General features: G+C 42.0%; 1 protein-coding gene across 8 annotated transcripts in view; it reads left to right on the top strand.

Moving 5' to 3' along the window:
* SPEF2 (sperm flagellar 2) overlaps positions 1 to 22,103 on the top strand; it is a 204,310-nt gene extending 182,207 nt beyond the window's left edge. For 2 of the 8 annotated variants that reach the window (XM_073237222.1, XM_073237209.1), the window contains 5 exons: positions 2,588 to 2,680; positions 8,020 to 8,199; positions 14,379 to 14,615; positions 14,808 to 14,930; positions 21,937 to 22,101. In XM_073237222.1, coding sequence (XP_073093323.1) covers positions 2,588 to 2,680; positions 8,020 to 8,199; positions 14,379 to 14,615; positions 14,808 to 14,930; positions 21,937 to 22,026 — 723 coding nt within the window. In that variant the 3' untranslated portion in view covers positions 22,027 to 22,101. Of the gene's footprint in view, positions 1 to 2,587; positions 2,681 to 8,019; positions 8,200 to 12,899; positions 14,320 to 14,378; positions 14,616 to 14,807; positions 14,931 to 17,272; positions 19,763 to 21,936 lie in introns of those variants that run through there. The other 6 variants (XM_073237244.1, XM_073237216.1, XM_073237211.1 and 3 more) reach the window with 6 other exon arrangements.
* Positions 22,104 to 24,027: the final 1,924 nt, after the last annotated feature.

Here is a 24,027-nt window from a genome sequence, read left to right as displayed (position 1 = left end):
GGTTCATTCTTTCCAATCTTTTTTCTCTCTCTTCTTTATTTTTTATTTATTTCTATTTCCATGTCTTCAAGTCCACCAGTCATTTCCACTGAAGAGTGAATCTTTAATTAATACAGTGCAGTGTATTCTCCACTTCAGATATTATAATTTTTTATCTCTAGAAGTTGTGGAGTTTTTTAATCTTTTATTTCTTTCTTCATAATGTGCCTGTTTTTCTCTAGCTCCTTGAACAAGTGAAATATATTTATTTCATGTCTGTTCATTCTCTCATCTGTGTCATTTTTGTGTTTGTTTCTAGGGATTGGTATTTCTTCTGACTAGGGGTCATATATTATGGCTTTTTTGCATACCTAGTAACTTTATATTGAATGTCAGATGTGAATTTTATATTGTTGGGTGCCCAATTGTATATACCTTTAAATATTGTTGGGCATGCACTGATGTTTTGGAATCAACTTTATCTTTTCAAAGTTATGTTAAGACATGTAAGGGTGGGCCCAGAGCAGCTTTTAGTGTAGGGCTAACCTGGCCCCACTACAGAGGCAGCATCCCCCTGGGAGTTCCGCTCAATGTCTTGCATAGGAGGTCCTTCCACTCTGCCTGGTGTCAACATGATCTTTTCCCAGCCTTGTGTGAGTCTCAGAAATTGCTCAGCTTACCCCTTTCTTGTGTTTTTTAAATCCCTCTTCTGGTCTTTTCCACAGGCACACATCCACAGTTGGGCTCAGTCAAGCCTTGAGGAGATCCCTCTGCAGATCTCTAGGGCTCACTCTGTCTCTCTCAGTGCATCTCTAGTATTCTGCCCTGAAAATTCTAGCCATCTTGGCCTCCCTCAATTCCAAAATCTGTCTTCTGAACTCAGTAAGACTACTAGGCTTTATTTAGATGCCTCTCCTGGCACTGCAGCCTGTAAACTCCAGGCTGGAATAATAGTAGGAGTCCACACATGCTTTCCTTATTTCAGTAATTACATCCTTCTTTTACATACAGTGTTGCCTGTTGTCTGATTGTCTGAAAAGTCACATATATGTGTTATATATATCCATTTTTGTTATTGTTTAAGGCAGGAGGGTGATTTTTAACTCTGTTGCTCCATCATGTCCCAAACTATAAATCTTACCTATGTTCCTCATCTCTTTATTTTCCCACAGAGTGGAACTTACCCTCCACAAATTAGCCAATTGGACAAGGGTCAGTGCAAAAGCATTCACAGTCAAAGCCTGAGCCCCTGCTGGAACTTAAGCTTTTTCCCAGTCTTCTTCCTCCCAGGTTTCCACAAGGCCAGCATCTTCCACACCAGCCCTCCTTTTTCACAAATGAAAAGAAAACCCAGTCCTCACATCTGGGGGCTGCAGCCCCTTACAAGCTACCCAATGCCATTTTAGTCTTCTCTGAAAGCACAGGTGATTCTTGGAAGGAAAGAAGGAATAGAACACTGACCAGAATCAGATTAGGCAAGCCAATGGCTCTTGAGTGCTGAAAGCAGGTTATCACTCTGGAAGATGGTAAGGGAGCAAGACCTGGGACCAAAATGCTTATATATATGAAGTGCTTACCATGTATAAAAATTAAGCTCTGCTAGACACATTGTCTGAAACCAAGAAATTTATACCTGATGTTTAACAGCAGCCATGAATGGCAAATATGTGGTATAAACAAATTGGAGTTCAGAGGTGAGATCAAGGAGGGCCTCCCTGGGGGGGTGTCATCTGAATGTGGTCTGGAAATATATGTAAATTTACATGGGTAGACAGGAAGTCACTTCAGATAGGAGGGATGATGTGAGCAAAAGAATGAGAGTAGGAAATGGTTCTGAGCAAAGAATGATATGACAAGATTAAAGTTTTCAGACAATTGATATGGTTGTGTGGTACAAGCTGAAACAAGTAAGAGAAAGACTGGAACCAAAAAAAGGTCTGTGCTTACTGGAGTGATCTGTGCTGGGAGGTACTGAAGCTCACTATGCCAAGGTGGCAGCAGTGGGAAGGGAAGGGAGGAATTGGTGAAAACACATTGCCAAATGGGAATCAAGGAATTTGGTCACTGGTATCTGAGACGGGTGGAGAAAGAGCAGTGTCATTAAAAATTAGGTCATTGAGCTCTTGAGTCAGTCAGTCACTCACTCAACCAAGATTTTCCAGCACCAACAATGTGCACCAGCACCTGCCGGACTCTGAGAACAGATGGCACATGAACAGGACGTGTGGAATGAGAGCTAGAGTCATGGGTGCAGACCCCTCCAGGACAGTGACCTCCAAGCTTCATCACATAGTCCAACATTTGAAATATAGCTAGTACTTCCAATTTGTTGGTTTTCATTTATAAATTATACATGTATACTACTGTAGTAATACATTATACACAATATCCAATTTTTTAAAATACAAATTACAAAAGAATGAGGTCAGAAAACAAGTAGACAGAAGTTGAAATATTTTCTCCTGCATTCCCAGGGCTTCTGCACCCTGTTTTGGAGATTATTGCTCTAGACACCTGAGCAAGATAGGGTCAATCTCAGTGGCTTTTGGAGGAACAGTTACATCTCAGCATCATACTTTAATGATTTTCATTTTTATTTTGTGTGTAGGCTGGTTTGTGGTTTACAGGAGATGAAGATATAAAGATTCCAGAAAATCCTATTGAACCTCTGCCATTCAATAGGCAGAAGCACCTTATAGAGGTAACTACTGAGATCTTTAAAAAATGTAGTACTAAAACACTGATCAATTTCTTTGTCTTTTCTTCCATTTATAATTTGTTTTAGACTTCACCCTCACCCCCTAGTTCCTTGGCTATATCCCCAAAGTGCAGACTTTAATATTCACTAAGGCAACAGCATAGAAAAGCTCTGGGGGAGGAGACAGGGGCCAAAATCTTAGACAGAGTCCCACTGTTAACTCTATGTGATTTGGGATGGTTTTCATAACCTCTCCAGGTCTCACTTTTCTCATCTGCCAAATAAACTAAGATGAAGCTCAATACATTTGTCTCTAAACTTCCTTTCAATTCTGAAAGCTTAGGATAAGAACCGTCATTGTACCAATATGGCAGTCCCCCGTTATCTACAGGGGATACAGTCCAGCACCGCCAGTGGATGCATGAAATTGCAGACAGTACCAAACCCTATATATATATACTATGTTTTGTCCTACACATACATACACACATATGGTAAATGTTGCTTTATAAATTAGGCACAGTAGGATATTAATGGTAATAACTAATAATAAGGTAGAATGATTATAGCAATATACTGTAAGAAAAGTTATGTGAATGTGGTCTCTCTCTCTCAAAATATCTTATTGTGCTGTACTCACCCTTCTTGGCATGATATGTGGTAATAAAATGCCTGTGATGAGACGAAGTGAGGTAAGTGACATAGGCCCTGTGATGTAGCATTAGGCTGCTACTTACCTTCTGCATCTCAGAAGGAAGATCATCTGCTTCCTGACCCCCCAGTTGCCCACAGATAACTGAAACCAAGGAAGAAGAAGCCACAAAATAAGAGGAGTCTAAGGCATATGTTTTCATCCATTTCTCTTTGATCTTGACTAACTTTCACAGTATACCAGGGGTTTGCATAAGAATTGCCCATGACCCATCAATGAGTATCAGTAATATTATCAATTTTATTATTATTATTATTACTACTACTACCCTTTATCCCCAAGGCCCCAAAAGAAAATAGAACTTTAATATATGAAAACTACTCTGACTTCAGTGTAAATGTTTAAAATAGAAGAATGTACTTAACATAGCCAAGTTCAATAAGATATTAGAAAAGCTGAATGGTAGATTTAGACATCACAGCAAACTGTATATTGATTGTTCAACTTCCAGCCAACCATTATTTCAAAACTGCAGTATACAAAATTGAACATGACTCCAGTTATAACCTTAAAGTGAGCAATTCCTTCAATTGGATGCATATTTTTTGAGCACCTCTGCTAGATGCTAGCAGGAGAGTAGGTAAGAGAAATGGAGCAAGGAAGAAGTTCAAGACATGAGGCTGGTAGTTGTAGGAACAGCTTTTTGTTTTGGTTGTTGGTTGTTTTCTAACGTGAAACTGGAGGACTAAGGTCAGTTCTGTAAAGCTTTTGGAAGGCCATCTCTACGTGATTTAGTGAACAAATCTGTCAACAATGTAAACAGAGTTTTCATTACTTGGAAAGAAACCAACAGTCTGAATATGATAATGTCAAGTGAAAAGCACTTTCCAGCCAAAAGTTTTTAGAAATGTCAGTCGAGGGCAAAGCCCTTCAGTTGCTCACCCAGCAGCTAAAGCCAGAAGGCCGACTGTGCCCGTTAGCCCTGCGGCTGCGAGGCAGGAGCTGGAAGGAAAGCCTTCCGGGACCAAGGAGGGGTGTGTTTCCCACCTGCTGGTACCCAAACTGCTGGAGAATCACAGGGAGGCAAGAAACAAAGTTGGGGACAGAGGCAGGACTGTGAAGCCAGAGAAAAAAGTATTCGTATGGGGCAACGGATGGCTGACAGGTGTGCCTGTGGGTGTGATGGCCAGAGGACAGAAGAGAACGGTGCTCGCCATCCCTCCCTGTCTCGGAGACTGGTCGCTCAGCAATACATAGATCTCAGCGCTCTTAAGCGGGGAGTCAGAGCATGGATTCCACTGCTTACAACCTTTGAAGCTTTAATGGAGTTACCTAACCCTCTGTGCCTGGGTTTATTTTAGTCCCTCTCTGGTGGGGTTGTGCAGAGTGAGTGACTGGCACATAGGAAGCCGTATGTAAGTGTTAGTTAAAGAAATGCGTGCAAAGAGAAAATGTACAACAACAAAACAAGTTTACTTCTTTGGCTGTAATTAGAATAGGGGAGGCCAAATCAGGGGAAAGTGCCCCACAAGGAGGGCACTGTGAGGGTCAGGAGCCCTGGGCTCTATCCCCACTTCTCGCATGACTCATTGTACAATCTTGAGCAGTTTCCTTCACTCCCAAGATTTCTGTATCCTCTTAAGAAGAGGACTTAAGCTACAATCTAGGGTCCCACCTAGCTCCCTGCATGTCATCTGTACTCTCTATGATCCAGGGCTCACCTCTGAGTCATACCCAGCAAGGGCTCCTGGAGACAGGCCATTAGTGCTGTCCCTGCGTCTGGATGACCTCAGAGTTCCAGGACATGTATGTGTAGCAATCACACTGTTGTCCCCTGACAGTGACCAAGCACTTCCTCATGACTGACAAGGTTCAGCAGGTGATGTCCTGGCTTCCCAGCTTTCCATACCTCAACAAGAGCAACTGCTCCTATATTTTAAAATCCTTAGGGATTTCCTGAGAAAAGACAATTGAATTTTGCCATATTCAAGTCCACAGGTTTTGTCTTAATCTCTTCTCCACAGCTTCTGTCCATGTGAAATCTATTAATGTTCATTCTAGGCTCATGGTTTGAAATATTGATAACTATTAGCTAACCAATCTCAAATGTCTATTTCCACCCCAGACCTTTCTTCCAAATGTAAGACTCTTGCATGCAGCTGTCTGTTGACATCTCCATGTAAATATTATTCTAGTAGACGGTAAACTCACCCTGTCCAAAACTGGACACCTAATCTCCCATCCCTACCACCCCACTGCTCCCATCTTCACCCAAAGTGCCCTCTCTCTCAGTCAGTGGCAACTCTGCCTGTCCTTCCCATTGCTCAGGCCCCCACCCTCAGAGTCATCCCCAGTTGTCACTTTTTTCCAAACCTCATACCTCATCCAGGGAATCCTGGTAATTCTATTTCAGAATACATCCAGGATCTGACCACTTCTTCCAAGCCCCACTGTTGTCACTGGAACAAGCCACAGTAGAACTCCCCTGGGTGATAGGCTCATGATAGGCCTCCCTGCTTCTCCCTTGTCTCAGCTCAGATGATAGGCAGCTCGTGGAAGCTTCCACTCAAACCCTCCCTTGACCTGTTTTACTCAGAGGAAAAGGTAAAGTTCTCAAATAGCCAACCTGGCCTTGTACTCCCTGGTGCCTTTCCCTCTCTCCCTTCATCTCCTAGCATCTGGGCCCCGTCCCACTCTGCTTCAGCCACCCTGGCTGGCTGGCTCCTTATTCTGCAACCACGCAAGACACGCTCCCGCCTGGAGACCCCGGCCCCAGCAGCGCCCTCTGCTGCAGCGCTCTTGCCTCACATGTCGAGCTGGCTAGTTTCCTGCCCTCCTCTGATATTTCTTCACGTTTCACCTTTTCAGTTCTATAGTCTGTCCCCTTCTTTACCTCTCCCGATTTCTTTTCTTGACCTACTTTGTTTTCTGTGTTTCCGTAATCACTATGTAATTTACTTAGTTTTATTTATCCTCTATTGTCTGTCTTCCCCTTCTAGAAATTAAGCTCCTCAGGAGTTAGGAGCTTTATCTCTTTCTTCGTGAATGCATTTGCAGTACCTAGAACAGTCCATGCCTTGCACATCATAGGTTTTCAATAAGTACTCGTCAGTACCCATTTACTATCTCATGGTTTCTGTTAGTCAGAAGCCCAGACATGGCTTAGATGGGTGCCGCACTCAGGGTCCCAGAAGACTGAAATCAAGGTGTCAGCTGTGGTCACAATTTCATCCAAGATTGGTGCCAAGATTGGCTTCCAAGATAAGTTGTTGGCAGGATTCAGATCCATGCAGTTGTAAAATTAAGATCTTCAGCCCCAAGAAGCTACCTGTTGTTCCTTACCACATAGCCCTCTCTGCAGCTTGACAGTTTGATCCTTCATGGCCAGAGTATGCCTCTGGCTTCAGATCTCTCCCTTTATTAAAGGGCTCATCTGATTAGGTCAAGCCCAATGTCAGGCTCCTTTTTGATTAACTCAGAATCAACTGATTAAGGGCCTTAATTACATTTGCAGAATCCCTTTATCTTTGCTATATAAAGTGACCTACTCATGGGAATGACTTTCCCATCACGTTCACACAAGGGCAAGGGATTATACAAAATACATATGCCAGCAGGTGGGAAGCTCTGGAGCCTTTTTAGAATTCTGCCTGCTATAATATCTTAAATGACCTTAGGAGCATAGCAAGCCTTACCTTTTTTGAACATCCAATACTTTAAAATCAAGCCTGTATAATTACAGAGTCTGCATGTGAACTTGATTTTAACTCATCTCCCCTCAATTTGTACTATTCAGTTTCTTTGTCAATGGCAGTAATGATGTGTTACACCTGCATAGCATTTATAAGAGCAAATTCAATGGAGATAATACAAAAATTCACCGGTTCTTGTGGAAGAAATGACAGATAAGCACCCAGGGACAATGTCATGGTCATCTGTTAGCATCAGGCTCCCTTCTGCTCTTAGTCCTGCTGGCAACCCTAAAGTAATTCAAAGGTAAGAGGGAAGATGGAGAAGATACAGGGACCTGGAGGAACCCACCAGCTGGGTCATGACTCCTAAAACAGTCAATGCCTTACTGTCAGATAGTGTTCTTAAGCATCCCAGCCTAGCTCTGTGCCCGGCCCACAGAAGACACTTCATAAATGTTGATAAAAGGGTGACTGAATGAATGAACTTACATGTCCTATTGACCCTAAGATGCTCTTCTGCTTTATAGCATAATAGATTTTATGCGTTTTCCTATCAAAGTTTTTTTATTTACATTTTTACTGGATTTGTCAAATATTAGAAATTTATTCTGTTATCTTCATGCATATTTAATTAAATTGTTCATAGTTGAGTCGATTATTGGTAATAGAGAATAATGTGGTATCTCTGAATCTAGGCACTTCCTTCTTAAAGCGTAGACCAGAACCAGTAGCTGTTGAAATCCCTCAGGAGTTTGCTAAATGTGCAGAACCTTAGACAACTCCAGAACTATCTACTTAATCAGAATCTGAATTTTAAGAATATTCTGCAGGTTATTAATGCACATGATTGAGAAAAGCTGGTCAAGAAAGCCAATCAAGTCTCCAAATAAGGGCCATATAAATGCTTATGTGCTAGAAGGATTCTTCATCGCCTGTCCATCTACTGATTACCAGAATATACTCATGTTACCCTTGGTGAAATTCTTTTTGTGTGACAGTTGTTCTTTAGGCTATTTGCTGACTATGAGAAGGATCCACCCCAGCTTGACTACACACAGATGCTGCTGTATTTTGCTTGCCATCCAGACCCTATGGAAGGGGTCTACAGGGCCCTTAGTGTGGCCACTGGGACTCATGTCTTCCAACCAATTGGAACTCCTACTCTTATTGCAGAAAAGGTAATTGCATTCCAGAGATGGACTAGCATTAGGATTTGGAGGGGGATGCCAGGAGAGCCTACATTTCTAACAAGAGAGGCTCTGTTTTTCCCATCTCTGTATTTTTCTGGGTATCCACCACATGCTAGGTCTTCAATAAAGCCTTATTATAAATAATAGTTATATTTATAAGAACACAACGCAGTTATTAGATTAAGAACTAGGGATCCATGATCCACAAAATGCTCTTGTAGTTAAAATTTGCTCAAAGTTTCTTAGCAGAATCAAAGTTTTTTCTGTCAAAGACAGCCTTCATTTTGCATGAAGTGCTGACCCTAATCAATGAAAAAGAGATACTAACCCAATCTACTTGTCTTAGTGTGTGGAACTTCCAGGGAAAAGCAAGTTCAGGCCTCAGACACATTCCACATACATGTGACACTTGCTAGTGTTTCAGGTCAAAGCCCTACCACCTGGCATTTTGTAGCTCCTGAATCCAAGGACAAGAAAGCTTGATAACTAATAAAACCTCATATCTTCTTTACATTTCTAAAGGGTTGACATTCTCTGGCATTTTGGAGTGGAAAGGGATGAGAACAGGTTTCTAAGTGGTGTACTTACTAGGTGCCCATTTGCATGACTTTTAAGTCTTCCCCTGATCTTTTGGGGACAGAGCTGTGGCCTTGTGATAGAATGCTTTTATTTCTATCTTCCTTTGTAAACACAGAGCAGAGAGGGATGCCCACGGCAAACTCTTTAGATGTCCTAGCTTTTTTTTCTTTCATATGTGTTTGTCAAAATAGAGTATCCTGGGTCCTCTGGAAAAAAACAAACAAAAATTGCAAGTTCCTATGACAGCTTTCACATCCAGAAAGAAATAGATTCTCTTAGATGCAACACCAAATTTTGGCCCTGAGCAGATGGACCAGAGATGTCCTCCCCTTTCCATAGGGCCAGAGTAAGGCCAGACAGATGCCTAGCAAGCTGATGACTTGGGCCTCTTCACCTCAATGTGCTGTAGACTCTGCTTCAGTACTTACACAGCAACAGAAAGTTCAGCAAGGACTGTTTATTTCACTCAAGAATGCTGTCCTTTTAGACAGTACAAGGCCAGTTTAAATTTTCCCAGATAAATAAGGAATTAGATATGGTATGCTTCCCCTGGGAAAGTAGCAGATGCATCCCCCTATACACTGGGCCTCCTTAAGTTAACTCAGGCCTGGCTCATAGTCTGCCATGAGGTTTCAATTAAATGTGTCATCCAGGAGACCTTCCCTGACCTCAAGTAATGTCAGATACCCGCCACCCTGCTGCTGCATGTTCCCGTAACATGCCGTGCACGTCCCTTCATGATACCCCTCTCAGGGCACACTTCCTTTCTAGATTCTAAACATCCTGTGTGTAGGGAGGGGCCATCTGTTTTATTCTCTATCCTTGAGCCTGAATTACTGGAATGGAGCTCATGAAATTAAATATTTGAGTGGATTGAGTAATTAATTAATTAATTACCCTTGTAAATCATGCCCTTGGCATGGCCCCGTGATCTGCAAGTGATACAGCAGAAGACAAATGTGCTCCCTTGAAGTGACTCCATCTAATTGCCCCCATCCACACAGGAAAGAATGAGACATAATGTGCCAAACCTAGAAGGACTACAGAGTAAAGGAAAGACTAACATGGGGGTCTCTCCAGTCAGCAGAGAGGTTTCTGCCCTCTTCTTCCCCACGTCCCTATCTTTGCTCTTGCTCTTCCCTCCGCCTGGTCCTTCATCCCATCATGAAGGGTCCAAGCCGTCCCCAGGATCCAAGGCCTATTTCAACTGCCAGATCACTCCTGAAGCTTCCCCTGACACCCAGGAGAAACACTGAGCTCTCTCCAAAGGGCTCCCTTTATATTCAGCCACCTTTTAGGAGGGCTGAGTGCCATTGCATGCATACATGCATTTATTCAATGAATATTTATCCAGCCTCTGTGTGTGCTTGGAACCATCTTTGACCTGGGAATAAGATAAGTAAAATACAGGCCACATTAAATGGTAATAAATGCTGCAGGGAAAAAAAGAGTATAGGGAAAAATATAGGCATTGTTGTGAGGGTGCATTGTTAAATTTGGAGGTCAGAGAAGGTCTTTCTGTGAAGAGGCATGTAACCAGAAGCCTCAAAAAGGCAAGGGAGAGAGCCTTTCAGATCTCTTGGGGAGGAGCGTTTTATGTGAAGATAACACTGAATGCAAAAGCCCTCCAGTGGGGTCGAGCCTGGTGTATTCCAAGAAGCAGTAGGTCAGCCTCTGTCATTGGAGGGCCAACCATAGGGCCTTGACTTTGACTCTGCCAAGAGAGGAGATGCAAAGTCACTGGAATCTGGCCGTCTGACTTAAAGTGGATGGGGATCTCTGCTGCTGTGCAGAGAATACATGGGGAGGGGAGGGTGGCAGAGGAGGAAAGTAAGGGGACCTAGTAATTCAGGTAGGGATTTGTTTAGCTAAGTTATTTCCACCCTGAGTTGACGACAACATTTACCCATTTCTATGTTCCCCAAAGTAGCTGCCACATAGCAAGTGTTCAATGAATGTTCATGAACATGATGGTAAGGAAGAGAGGGAGAGAGAGGGAAGAATGGAATCCAGCTTTTCCCAAATAGAGAGGAGGAGAGTAGATGTTCCAGGAAAAGGCAATAGCAGAATCCAGGAGGCTGTGGTGAGCAGAAAGACCAGGAAAAAGGAAGCAGGTGCTAGAATTGTTGCTATAGCAATAGACAACTGCCTGGGTAGGTAGAAGCCAGGCCAGCTAGCACAGGAAGGAGCTCTATCCCTTTTGTCCCTAAACCACTCCTTGCTGTAACCTAGTGGCCCCACCCAGGAAGGAGCTCCCTTTCTCTCAAGAACTCTTCTCAAGTCCTAGGACGCAGCACAGGAAATGACCCATGACCTCTGCCCAACAGAGGTGAAAGCAGGGTGAGGGGCAGGGGACAGAGTGCATGTCTGTCACACACTGCCTGGCTTGCAGTAAATTCTGGGGTTTTTGAAATGCAGTCTCTACCCACTTCCCTCATTCTTGCCCCTTCTCCTCACAATCCTGCCTGTAATTATGCTGCTCCATTTCTGTGGCCTTTCCAACTGTGTTCTCGTTTCCGGGGCAACCTCGTCCCAGGAAGCCAGGATGAGCCTGCGCAGAAATAACACCTCTGACAAATCCAGAGATCCTCTCAAGACATGTACTCAGATCTCTGCTTTTGCTTCCCACATAAACAACTGGAAATCTCCCTATTTTGTCATTGTTCTTTATCCTGTTTCTGTGACTCATGTTGTTTTATTCAATGTGGCTCAGACTTTCTATTTACACAGCTTCTTGGGTAATTTAAAAGAAACTCAAGAGCAAAGTATTCATGAGTATGCACTAGCCCTAGGGAAGCCTTAGATAAGGTGAAATTTTGGAAAATGATTTATTCTGGCCTGTGTGGTATGGGGTTATGATGTTAGAATTCAGTAAATTGGGAGCTTGAATCTCCCATTTTGAAAGCCTTGTTAAAGCATCTCAGTAGAGTGTTTGAGGCCCTGGGGTTCGAAACACATAAATTTTCATTCCGTTCTGTTCCTTAACACTTTGCTCACATTTGTCCCAAGGACTGACGTGTTCTGCTTCTGAGATGTGGGCCTTTGATTAAATGAGAAAAATGCATTGCCAGGCACCCTTCCAGGGACACATTTGTCGGGAGTCTGTTAGCCTCTGAGAGTTAGCTGACTGTGACATAGTGTTTGCGAGAGCCACAGTCTGTCCCGCTGCTTAGCTGGTAATGTGACTCACACAGAGCTTTTATGTCACTAGTAATTGCTCATCCAGAAGCACTGGCTTTACTCCAAAATGGCACCCCTGGTTTTGTTCATACACCCACATCCCAAATCATGGTCTTGCAGAGATGTCTGTGGTGAGAGTGACTTTTTCTTGCACATCCTGCAATCCCACCGGGATGCTGAGCCAGGCCATTGGGCCCCATCTCAACTTCACTCCTACTGAATCACTAAGTCTATTCTGTCCCAACCCCTGAGAGAGCAAAATTAGCAAACTTTTTAAAAGCATCCTTTGACATTAGTAAGTTAAGGATTCTTCACTAAAACTTCAACTAAAATTTTAAATGTTTAAATTGTTACCTTTAGCTAAAATTGAAAATTCATTTATTCCATGATGGTGGGCCTTTGAAAACTAGTCCTCCTCTGATTGTGTAAATAGTCTAGAGAGACCAGTTTCCTTTTCTGTTTCATTTTGGTATCACCTGCTCATCTAACCCAACCAGTCATTTGCTCCTCACAGTTTCTCTTTATGTTGTTCACACAGCACATATGCTGCACTCTGAATAGAAATTCATTCATCCTCCACTCACTCAGCAAGATGTTTTACAGCTTGACCATGTTCATTTCTTTCTACTAAATGTCCTATTGCCCTGGGAAATTATTGACAAGTAGCCAATGTGATCATCCCCAAGTTTCCTAGGTGGAAACATTTCTGCCATGTAGCATTTCAGTCATTTAAAATGGAGAAGAACCTGGATAGGCAGGTAGGTAGATAGATATAGATAGATAGATAGATAGATAGATAGATAGATAGATAGATAGATAGATGATAGATAGATAGATAGATAGATAGATAGATAGATAGGCAGAGAGAGAGATTTATACTTAATTCCAAAAACCTTTACCTGACACAACATTCTCTCTCTTTCTCTCAGATTACATTGAATTCCCAATTTACCAAAGGATATAGAAACCCAGCCCACACAGAGCTAGAGCAAATGCAATCTGTCTTTATTACACTGCCCACAGCCCCTGCAAATCCCTTGCATGCACTTACTACTCCTAGAAGCTTAATTCTGTGCTGGGTCACAATTCTTTTATACAAGGGACTTACATGACTATTTGGAAAGAATTTGCACTGATTTGAATATTCACAGACATTGGCACTCACCTCTTATTTTAAGCCTAAATTAGCATTTTTTTCTTCCTTGGGGTGAAGGAGAATCAGCACTCAGGTGTTCTCTGACCTAAGGCCAGTCAACATTCTGAAAATACCTATTTTTCTATAGCAAATCCTTAAATACTGATTGCCTCATCATCAGAAACACATACACATATGCACACTTACTACAGTAAATACAATAAATGTCAATCTGTGAAGGATTTGGAAAGTGCAAGACAAAATGAAAAAGAAATCACCTGTTCTACTACCCAGAGGTAACCATTGTTAACTCCTTAATGTATCTCTTTTTTCACTAATAATTAGAGATACATTTTAAAAAATGAGAATCCTAGTGTATTTAACTTTGTTCTGTTTTCTCAGTGTACTTAATCTATGAGTTTTTCTCATGTCACTAGATACTCTTCTAAATGATAATTCTTAGGCCAGTATAGTTTTCTACACAGAGATCCAGCATAATTTATATCATGATTCCCCCGTTTGGGGAACCACAGGTTTTCTGTTTGCTGTAACACTGAATGACCACCCATATGCAAAATTCTTTGTGCACATGAATATTTCTTTAGAATCAACTCCTAGATCTATAATTACTGGGTCAAAGGATAGGAATTTTTTTCAGGTGTTTGATACATAAGAAATTGCTTCAGAAACAATGTACTCTGTACTATATTCAAAATGCCAGGGCCTGAGTTCATGGCCCTTGGCTAAGTTCAAAGAGCAGCAGTAAGACTTTCAACCTAACTTTCCATGTGCAAGTTGTTTTCTATTTTGCCTTCTGAATATTTAGTAGGATTTAACCTCCAGTATCCAAATAAATGTTTATGAAGCTCCTAGAATCTATCAAGCGTGAGAGGTTAATTTGCCACAACCTCTCAACTGCAGTCAATTTTCAGAACAAATCCTGTTAACAACCTGCATTCATGTGCACAATTACATGCTACACTAATTCATTCCAGGATCTGTCTATTGAAGACTATGTACCTGGCCATGCAGTAAGCTGAAGCATGTATGGAGATGAACAAGATATACCCCATACTGAAGCCTCAGTAAACTACCAGCAGAACTGGTCTTGGATTTTTGCAGCTACCATATTCTCTTCTAGACTGTGTTTAGCTAGTTTGTGGTACACACTATCATTCCATTGCATAAAAAGTATGTGACAAAATTGATGTTTTTAAAATGTCTCTATTACTGGAGAGACCTGCCCTCATGTTCTCTTCATTTAATTGTGCAGACTTCTTCCTTTACTAATATGAGTCCAATTGAGGAATATCCTGAACTTCAGGAAAATTTTATGAGTGAGGAAAGGAAATTAAGAGAGAAAAGGGAGGAAAAAGAAGAAATCCCCAAAAATGCAAACACTGAAAAGATTTCCATGGAAACACTATTCAAAGTGTTCCGAGGAGGAAAAGAAGCACAGGACACCAACCGATTTGCCAGCCACCTAAAGACACAGAACATTTACTCAGAGGTTGGTTAGATTATTTTGTAAAAGGGGTAACCTGTATATAAGAAAAGTTGCCCTCAATTTTTAATGTGTTTTCAAGGAATTGCTCTCAAAATGTATCATTATGTAAATTCTGGCTAATTGCTTTATTAAATGCATTTTCTAACATCTGAAGGATTGTAAAGTTAATTAACTTCATTTTTCTCTTCTTTAAAGAGCTTCATAAAAGTATTTCAGGAACTAGGTGCCAAGAATCTGGAGCCGATTGAACTTGCTGTTCTTTTGAAGCATCCTTTTATTCAAGACCTGATTTCAAGTTATTCAGACTATAAAATTCCTGTGAGTATTACCTAAAGGTGTCTTAATTCGGTTGAGCTCAGATTCAGGGCATGGTAGCACATCTCCACTCTAGACTAGCAGAGAGGGGTAAGAAGCCAGACTTGCCAGAACAGGGTCAAGGAAAGCCAAGCCACTAATAGCTTCAGGTCAGAAAGGTCAGCACACAGTTCCCAAAGGGCAGCAAAGTCAGGCACAATAGAGATAATTATCAGGACTCAGATGGTACCATCAGCACTGGGATTGGTACCATCAGCACTGGGGATGATACTGTCAGCACCAGGATGGGTACTGTCAGTACTAGGGATGGTACCATCAGCACTGGGATGGGTACCGTCAGCATTGGGATGGGTACCGTTAGCACTGGGGATGGGTACCGTCAGCTTTGGGATGGGTACCATCAGCACTGGGGATGGTACCATCAGCATGGGGATGGGTACCGTCAGCACTGGGAATGGTACCATCAGCACGGGGATGGGTACCGTCAGCACGGGGATGGGTACTGTCAGCACTGGGGATGGGTACCGTCAGCTTTGGGATGGGTACCATCAGCACTGGGGATGGTACCATCAGCATGGGGATGGGTACCGTCAGCACTGGGGATGGTATCATCAGCACGGGGATGGGTACCGTCAGCACGGGGATGGGTACTGTCAGCACTGGGAATGGGTACCGTCAGCTTTGGGATGGGTACTGTCAGCACTGGGGATGGTACCATCCGCACCAGGATGGGTACCATCAGCTTTGGGATGGGTACCATCAGCACTGGGGATGGTACCATCAGCATGGGGATGGGTACTGTCAGCACTGGGGATGGTACCATCAGCTTTTGGATGGGTACTGTCAGCACTGAGGATGGTACCATCAGCACCGGGATTGGTACCGTCAGCACTAGGGATGGGTACCGTCAGCTTTGGGATGGGTACCATCAGCACTGGGGATGGTACCATCAGCACGGGGATGGGTACCGTCAGCACTGGGGATGGGTACCGTCAGCACGGGGATGGGTACCATCAGCTTTGGGATGGGTACCGTCAGCTTTGGGATGGGTACCATCAGCACTGGGGATGGTACCATCAGCACAGGGATGGGTACCGTCAGCACTAGGAATGGTACTGCCAGATGTACAGCACCAGATGGTTACTGTCAGCATTGGGATGGTGCTGTCAGCACTGGGGAAGTGTACTGTCAGCACCAGGATGGGTACCGTCAGCACTGGGAATGGGTACCATCAGCACCGGGATGGGGTACCATCAGCATTGGGATGGGTACCGTCAGCACTAGATATGGTACTCTCAGCACCAGGATGGGTACCGTCAGCACTGTGGGAGGTACAGAAAGAATACTGTTGATGTTACTATGAGTTCTGTGGAGCAGCTTCATCAGGACTATGGGGCTACCTTGTATTTTCAACAGAAGACTGGAGGTAGATGGGTGGGTAGCAGTATTGCTGTTCTGGATCATTCTAGCCATCTAATGGCTCTAGCTTGTAACTGAAGAGTATAGAGAATAGAATCCTCCCTTGCCAAAGGGAACTAAGGAGACAATGATCCGCAGATAAGTGCTAACATAGTTCATTGTCCTCTAGTCACGGTCACATAGTCTACATAGTGCAGACAGTGACAATATATACAGAAAATCAGGGAAACAGTGTGCAATATGGGAAAACTGAGGACAAAACCCATAGAAACTGGGCCAACCCAGCAAAAGGAAGGAAGGAAGAAAGGTGAAACTACACTCAAGAGCCCGCATGGTTCCCAAGCCAGCCCCACCTGCAGGTGCTAGCATGCATCCACTACAGCCAGCCGGCGTCTCCAGCGGCAGGGGCGACAGCAGGCGGAGGCCGAGCCCCGCAGGGTGTGCAGAGTTGCTCTAACCCTCTCCACCCCTGTTCAGCAGCATCGAGTTCCCCCGTTTGGCTTCTGCAAGTTTTTTGGACTACAGTGGGTTTGCTGGGCACTTTTACTTTGATAAAATGAAAGTGGTCTAAGGTGTATTTCTCCTAATTCTCAGTGATAACCTCTGATGACCAGAAATGAGACTGTCTAGACTGAAATATATTTGTGCCTAAATTTATTTGTTCTGAATTTCTGATCCTCTTTTTAATATAAGTTTAAAATGACTGAAATTGGTCATGACTGAAACTGACTTCTAACAAGCCAGCAGACACTAAGCTCTCCCAGCAATGAAGCATGATGATAGCAGGGAAGGACAAGGGCTCTGGAATCAGAGCGTCACGAGACTGAAGCTCAGGGCTGCTGCTCCCTAGGCACCCGACCTTTACTTCTCTCAATCCTGACTTTCTCATCTGTCAAATGGGAGTAACAGCCGTTCCTATTCAATAGGTTGTGGTGAGGATTAACTGAGATCCTGCACATAAAGCACTTGGCATGGTACCTGACACACGGCAAGTACTACAGAACTGATGGCTGTTATGATTACTCTTCAATACCAAGTTCTTACTGAGGCTGGTAGTGGAAGGTTCATGGGAGACAGAAAAGTGAATCCCAAACTCAGGTGCTGACCTCAAGCAAATCCCACTTCTGTTTGCCAGGGATTTTTACATTCAAGAACTGTAAGAAAATGATAGAAGGCAAACTACCCAAGCACACAGTTAGAGGAATTCAAAAGAGCCTCTTTTGTTCTAGAAACTGAGTCTTCAAAGATGGGCAGGGTGGAGGGAGAGGAGAGGTCTGCAAGTATTTTGGTTTTGAAATGGAGAGAGGGCAGTGTCCCAGGTGAAAGGCGGGGCCTGGGCAAAGGCATGGAAGCAGGACTGTATGGAGGAGTGGGGCCCAGGGGTTGAAGAGTGGTCTGTGCAGGGCTTAGAGTGACCCCATCCAGTGGAGAAGATCAGGCCAGATTGTGAAGATTCTAGATGTCACACAGGAATTTGGGTTCCATGTGAAAAGCAATGGTTTATGGATAGGCTTCTGAGCAGGGGCCTGATGTGAAATTAATTTCTTCATCCCTAAGTGTTTCCTTGCCTCTTAACCATGTCATATTATGTCTGTACATTTAACAAAGCTCTTTTTAAAAGTTACTTATATCTCTTTATTTAAATAGGCTTCCAAGTTTTATAAACATGGTATAGACTATTGTTCCAAGTTGTTATTCTCATACATTCCACAAACATTTGTTGTTTGCATTGAAACCAATGTGTTGCATGTCCCTTTTCAGTATCTTAGGTTTCATGTTTTCATTAATAAAGACCAGTTTTCTTCACTATTTAGGCTGAGGAGGGCCTGAGTCAGTGTGACCCTAGAATTAGTGAGGTCAGTGCCCCTCAGGCCCAGACAAGGGGTGGAGAGAGGACAATGAGTCAGTGTCAAGTGCAGGATGGGGAGTCAGCAGCCCTGAGGATGTGACCCGCTTTTGTCTTCATTTCAGCAAAAGCCATACTATATCAGGTAGGTTCCCAAAGCCCATCACTTCTGACTGCATACTATCCTACATGTCTGCCCCATGTTTCATGGAACAGTCCTCTTATTTTGAACCAATAAAATGATTTTCAAAATCCCTTGTAATTATGTATAATAAGATTTAGCTTACATTATCAAGTATACATAGGAACATAAAATGATGCCACAGTAGTCTTCTCCCCTAGTGGGAGAACTCCCTACAAAGTCAGGATAATTTGGGAACATCCAGAATAATGAAATATGATTAACTTACAGACAAGATTCTATTTAGCATTTTCAAGAGAAAAGAAAAGAGCCAACCGATGACGGCCTTCGAGAATCGCGCCCCTGAAGAGGTGTTCTGACTCCCAAGGAAAACTGGAATCCACAGGGCTTTTTAAAATTTCTGCTTTTCCCTCATTCTGGAAGGAGTTTCATCAGCTTGCAGTGCACCTTAGCTGAAATGCCACTGGTATTTTGAACACCGTGGTTCTTTGTTGCATGACTGTCTCCAGTGTATCAGGATGCCTAACATCCTGGGCCACTACCCACTATATTCCCAGAGGACCATGACATTGACCCCCAAGCCTGCCTCTGCACATTCCCCAAATCTTCCCAGTTGCACAGGACTCTTCTGGCTGTGAGCAACCCAGCTGGAGGGTTTCTGACCTCCAGGGAACAAGTCTCGCATAGCCGGATGGCCTGACACTCCAACAGCAGAAGGGGACTCTGTCTGTCTGCCAGTCAGTCAGTCTGTCCATTGGTAGTTGGTTTGTTCCTTTGTTGCCGGAGTGCTTCTACTGAGTCACCTTCTTCCACTCTTGCTCTCCTGGCCCCTTACCTCCTCTCCTCTCCTCCCTGAGGCGCCGCGGAGGAACCACAGAGGACCACGGGCAGCTGTAACGGGAACTCACTCATGTTACTGTGAGTCAAGGAGAGCTGAACCTAGGACCTGAAAAGCCTACATTCAGATGTTCTAAAACAAAAGAAGTTTGGTTTTTTTTTTTTTCCAGTAAGGGGCTCTATTCTCAAAAAAGAAAAAAAAAAAAAAGAAAGAAGGGGTGGGGGGGAATCTCTGAAAACTCGGTTACCATTACGACTCATCCTGTCATCATTTTTTGCTCCAGGTATCCATGTACAAGTAAATAGATCACATTTTAAAATGAACTTAAACCACAGTGATGTTATTTAAAGATCTTTCTAGATAAGTAGAGCAAAAGCTAGAATGTGGTTTTTCAGGTTAAAATGTTGTTTGCTGTTATAAACAGTGGGAAGTGAAGGTTGTTGCCTGACAGTTCTGTGTTTACAAGGTTCATGTTTGGAAGCAGCAACATTAAAAAAATACATATTTGAAAACAACCGAGTATGCATAATTATTTTTATATGTTTTACTTTTGCTCCTGTTGAGAGGTGTCTTGGCTTTGTGGCCAGGGGAGCAGGCTCAGGAGCCACAGTGAATGGGCTCACACCAAATGGGTTCAAACATGACCTTGGACAAGTGACCTCATGGTGCCTTACTCTCTCCATCTGTAAAGTAGGCCTATCATACATATGCCCAGGGTCCCTCTATGGATGAACTAACTTACACACCAAGCACTTAGTTCAGTGCTTGGCAGATAGAAAGCACTCAATACATGCTAGACACTATGATTATAACTATCACTATTACTGGTTTGTTAGTAGTTGCAATGCAAGGAAAAATTTCTGAGCCATGTGAAAGTACATATGGACAGACATCAAAGCTGCCATTTCATTTCCTGAATTCAGTGTCTGCTCTTGGGAAACAAAGTTGGCTTTCCCTGGTCCCAGCCATGATGACGAAGGGTCTAAAATGGAGTCCCAGGAAACTCCATGTGCCAATTCCTACGTGGAAGATCCATATTTTGTGTTAGATTTTATAGCTATTTTATTAAAGTCACTGAGTTAAATTCAACTTACATAAAGCTTATACAAAGAGGTTATTTTCAATTAATGTTCCTAAATTATTTTAAAAAATGCTTTGGTTAAATGTTAACAAGATCAACGAGAATACTGTAACTGGGTTGTTAGTAAAGTCAGCTAATTTCCTATGACAAATGTATCTACAAATGCAAGTGAACACTTGATTTTCTATGCCAACCTCATAAATATAGTTTCTTATAATGAGCACATGCTGAATAAGTGTAAGTTTCTTTTAGCAAACCTATAAATTGAGCACATATCCTTAAATTAAGGTTTCCATTCAATAAGAGATCACAATAAATCTTTTAGTTTTAAAATCAGAATGTCAGAGGAGAATGTCTTATAAATGAATGAGCCAGGGTCCAGTTATATGAGGACAAAATGCCTATAAATACACATGTGACTTGGAGGGAATTTCATCTCACTTTGTTCTTCAAGATATCTGACTTTAAAATATGCTTTAACTTCCCTTATCTTTATAATAAAATATTATGACTGTTTCAGAGCTTTGCATTTTCAAAATACCCATGTCAAACATTTCCAGACTCTCTGAGGCTTTTCTCTGTTAATTGTACTGAAAATTATGCCCCTTGATTTAACAAGGGCTGGCTTAAATACCTGGAGCTTATCATTTTCCCCATGCTATGGAGTGTCAAATAATCACATGTCAGTTCATTCTTTAATCCCCAAGTTAGCATCCAATCGTCAGCATTGGTTCTTATAAATATACTATTCAAAAGAGACATGTTATCAAGAATTATGTTAGGTAGGACCAGAAAGGTCAATGGTGAGCAGCTGTTCTTTGTCACCCAGTTTGCTCAAGATTGACCTTTGGCTGTAAGAGATCTGTATTTTCAAAGAAAAGGTCCATCAAGAAAATGATTCATTATGATTCCTGACAGTGATGGATATAAGGAATGTGCGTATCACTCAGCAAAAGTCAACTCAGATAGCAAACTAACTCATGTTTATGAGTAAAATGACTCAGTCAAATGGAAACCTTGGAGCCTAGCTCTGAAGAAAAAAACTTGTATTCTTAAAACACTTCCCTAAATGTGTGGGAAGAAAATGGAACTGCATAAATATAATTCTATGCATTTCCCATGTGTTCATATCCCTTTAACATTGTGTGAGTATTTTAAATTTACTTGTAAGATAACTGAGATTTAAAGTCTAAGATATCTGGTTATTTTTAGTGGACAAAAAATAGATCCCTCTATTCCTGATATTAAAAAATAAATTAAAAAACTTGGGAGAAATGAGACCATCCCCTCTGCCAAATAATCCACTGTTCTAAAATTCTACAAATCTATAGACATGATTAATTTGGCATCTTCCATGAATAGAAGGTGAATACTGTTTTTTATTCATTAGTAGGGAAATAATCTTTTGGATTACCTATTACGTGCCAAACTCTGTGTAACTGTTTTTACAAATTATGACAACTCCATTATTAGATGAGGAAACAGGCTCCTAGATCTTTCATAGCTTTCTAAGGGTAAAACTAGTAAGATGCAGGGCAGGATTCAAACTAATAGAGAACAATACTCTCAAAGGAGAAAAAACTAAAAACAACTTACTGTTTAATCACTGCCATCTATTAGATGATCATTAATTCTAAATCATTCATTAATGTTTACAACTTCTCTTTGAATCTCTTCTCTTAGGATATTAAAATAATTCTCCAAAGGAATGAGCATGTACAAGGAAGTGATGGAGAGAGATCTCCTTCAAGACTTACAGAGGAAAAGAAATGAAGACAAGAATATGATTTTAATAACTTGGCAACTAATCTTCCAAACATAAAATATAAACATGGTGTTTGTCATATTTGTTATTTAAACATAGAAATGACCCCTACTAGGTTATGATGGGCCCTGGAAAGAGGGCCTTCCTTAACTCAGAGGATATTCTGTAATAAACCTTAAGTTTCAGAGCAAAAATTCCAAGTAAGAAGGAGTGCATTTTGAAGGGATTCTGAAAATAGAAGGCACCAGAACAGTACGTTCAAAAATAAATGCACTCATGAGTCCTGAACAATCCCTCTGAGAAATACCTCCATTAGGCAAATGTAGTGAAAATTACCCCAGAGCTCCACATCAGGGCAGTACTTCCAGGTACATTTAGTAATTCTTGCTCTACATGCAGTAAAATTCCAAGGTTCATCCTACTAACTGAGGAGAAGGCTGCATTGTCAGCTGCTAATACAGTCATGCTCCTGGCATCTATTCATAACTCTTTCTTAATTGAACATGTTTCCTGTATCAGTAGATGTAAAACTGTATCTCTTTACTTGTATAAAATAGCAACAAATTCAGTGATATGTACCAGAAATAAGCATTGTTTTAAAGTGAGTAATAACGTATTCTCAGTGGCTGGTCTTCTATGAAGCCCCCTCTGGGTCTCCTCCCTGGATGTTCTTTCTGAGGCTCTCTTGAGGGATCTTCAACTTCTATTCTAAATGTTGGAGGGCCCCAGCACACAGCCTTCTGTCCATGTTCAATCCCTGGATGACTCATCCATTTCCATGACTTTATGGATTTTATAGAGGCTAATGGTGAAATTTCTATTCCCTTCTTCCCCTGAAATCCAAACTTCTCTCTTATTATTCACTTAATTACCACATGGATGGCTAATGGTCACTGAAAATTCAACTTGTCCAAGCCAGAAGAGGGAACTTGTCATAATGCAAGTCAGTCATGTCATCCTTTGCACCAACCCTCATTAGCATCCCATCTCATGCAGAGTCTAGTCTGTCCTCACCTTGATCTTTCCCTTTGCTGCTTCTCTGATCTCATGTCCTGCTATTCTCCCCCTTACCCACTTCGTTTAAGCAAAAAATCCACCTTGTTGGTCTTGGAATACACCAGGCACAATCCTGCCTCAGGGCCTTTGCCCTTGCTTTTTCTGACCTGAATGATTTCTTTTCCCACATATCTATATGACTGGTCCTCTGACTTCCTTCAGGTGTCTTTTTAAATGGTACTTAGTCAGTAAAGCTTTCCCTCAACACATAATACAAAACAGAAATAACCCGCCACCCCTACACATTTCACCCACAGTTTCTTTTTCCATTGCACTGGTCAACATCTGATAAACTATATGTTTACTCTTTTGTTTGTCACTCCACTAGATTGTAAATTCCATGAAGTCAGGAATTTTGTGAATTTTCTTTATTGCTATGCTCCAAAACCAAGACTAAAATCACAGCCAGCTCTAAATTATGTTGATATATTTGTGCAAAAGGCATGGAAATACCACATTTAGATTGATCACTAAAACAATGAACATCCAAAGACAATTGCTATTGTTAGTGGGAATTATATTCTGTCTCCAGAGAATGACACATCCCCACATTTGCTTCTCACGGGCTTCATTCCCAGAACCCTTGTCTTCAAGGTCACAGACGACCCCGCAGCAAGCTTGGGAGATGGAGAAGAAACTCTGACAGAGATTGCAAAATTTCTGCTTAGCTGACTCACATGTAATGCTAGTTATTACTGGATAATTCTAGTTAATCTAGAGAAAGGAGCAGAGGAATATCTGAAAATGGAGTACAAATAAGTAAAATATCATGACAAGAGCACAGGCTGTGCACTAAGCCACATTTCATTCAGGATTGAACAAGACAAGGCGACATTACATTACAACAGAAAAAAGCAAAAGCAGAACCAACAGCATTCCTTGCTATATAATAATGTTCTTGCACAATGTGGCTAAATAAGGAAATTGCAGGCTCTCCCTCCTGAGGCCCATTG

The sequence above is a fragment of the Manis javanica genome, chromosome 1 (genome assembly GCF_040802235.1).
Source record: "Manis javanica isolate MJ-LG chromosome 1, MJ_LKY, whole genome shotgun sequence".
Lineage (NCBI taxonomy): Eukaryota > Metazoa > Chordata > Mammalia > Pholidota > Manidae > Manis > Manis javanica.
Note: the sequence above shows the minus strand (reverse complement) of the source record. Positions and strands in the feature narration are given on the sequence as shown.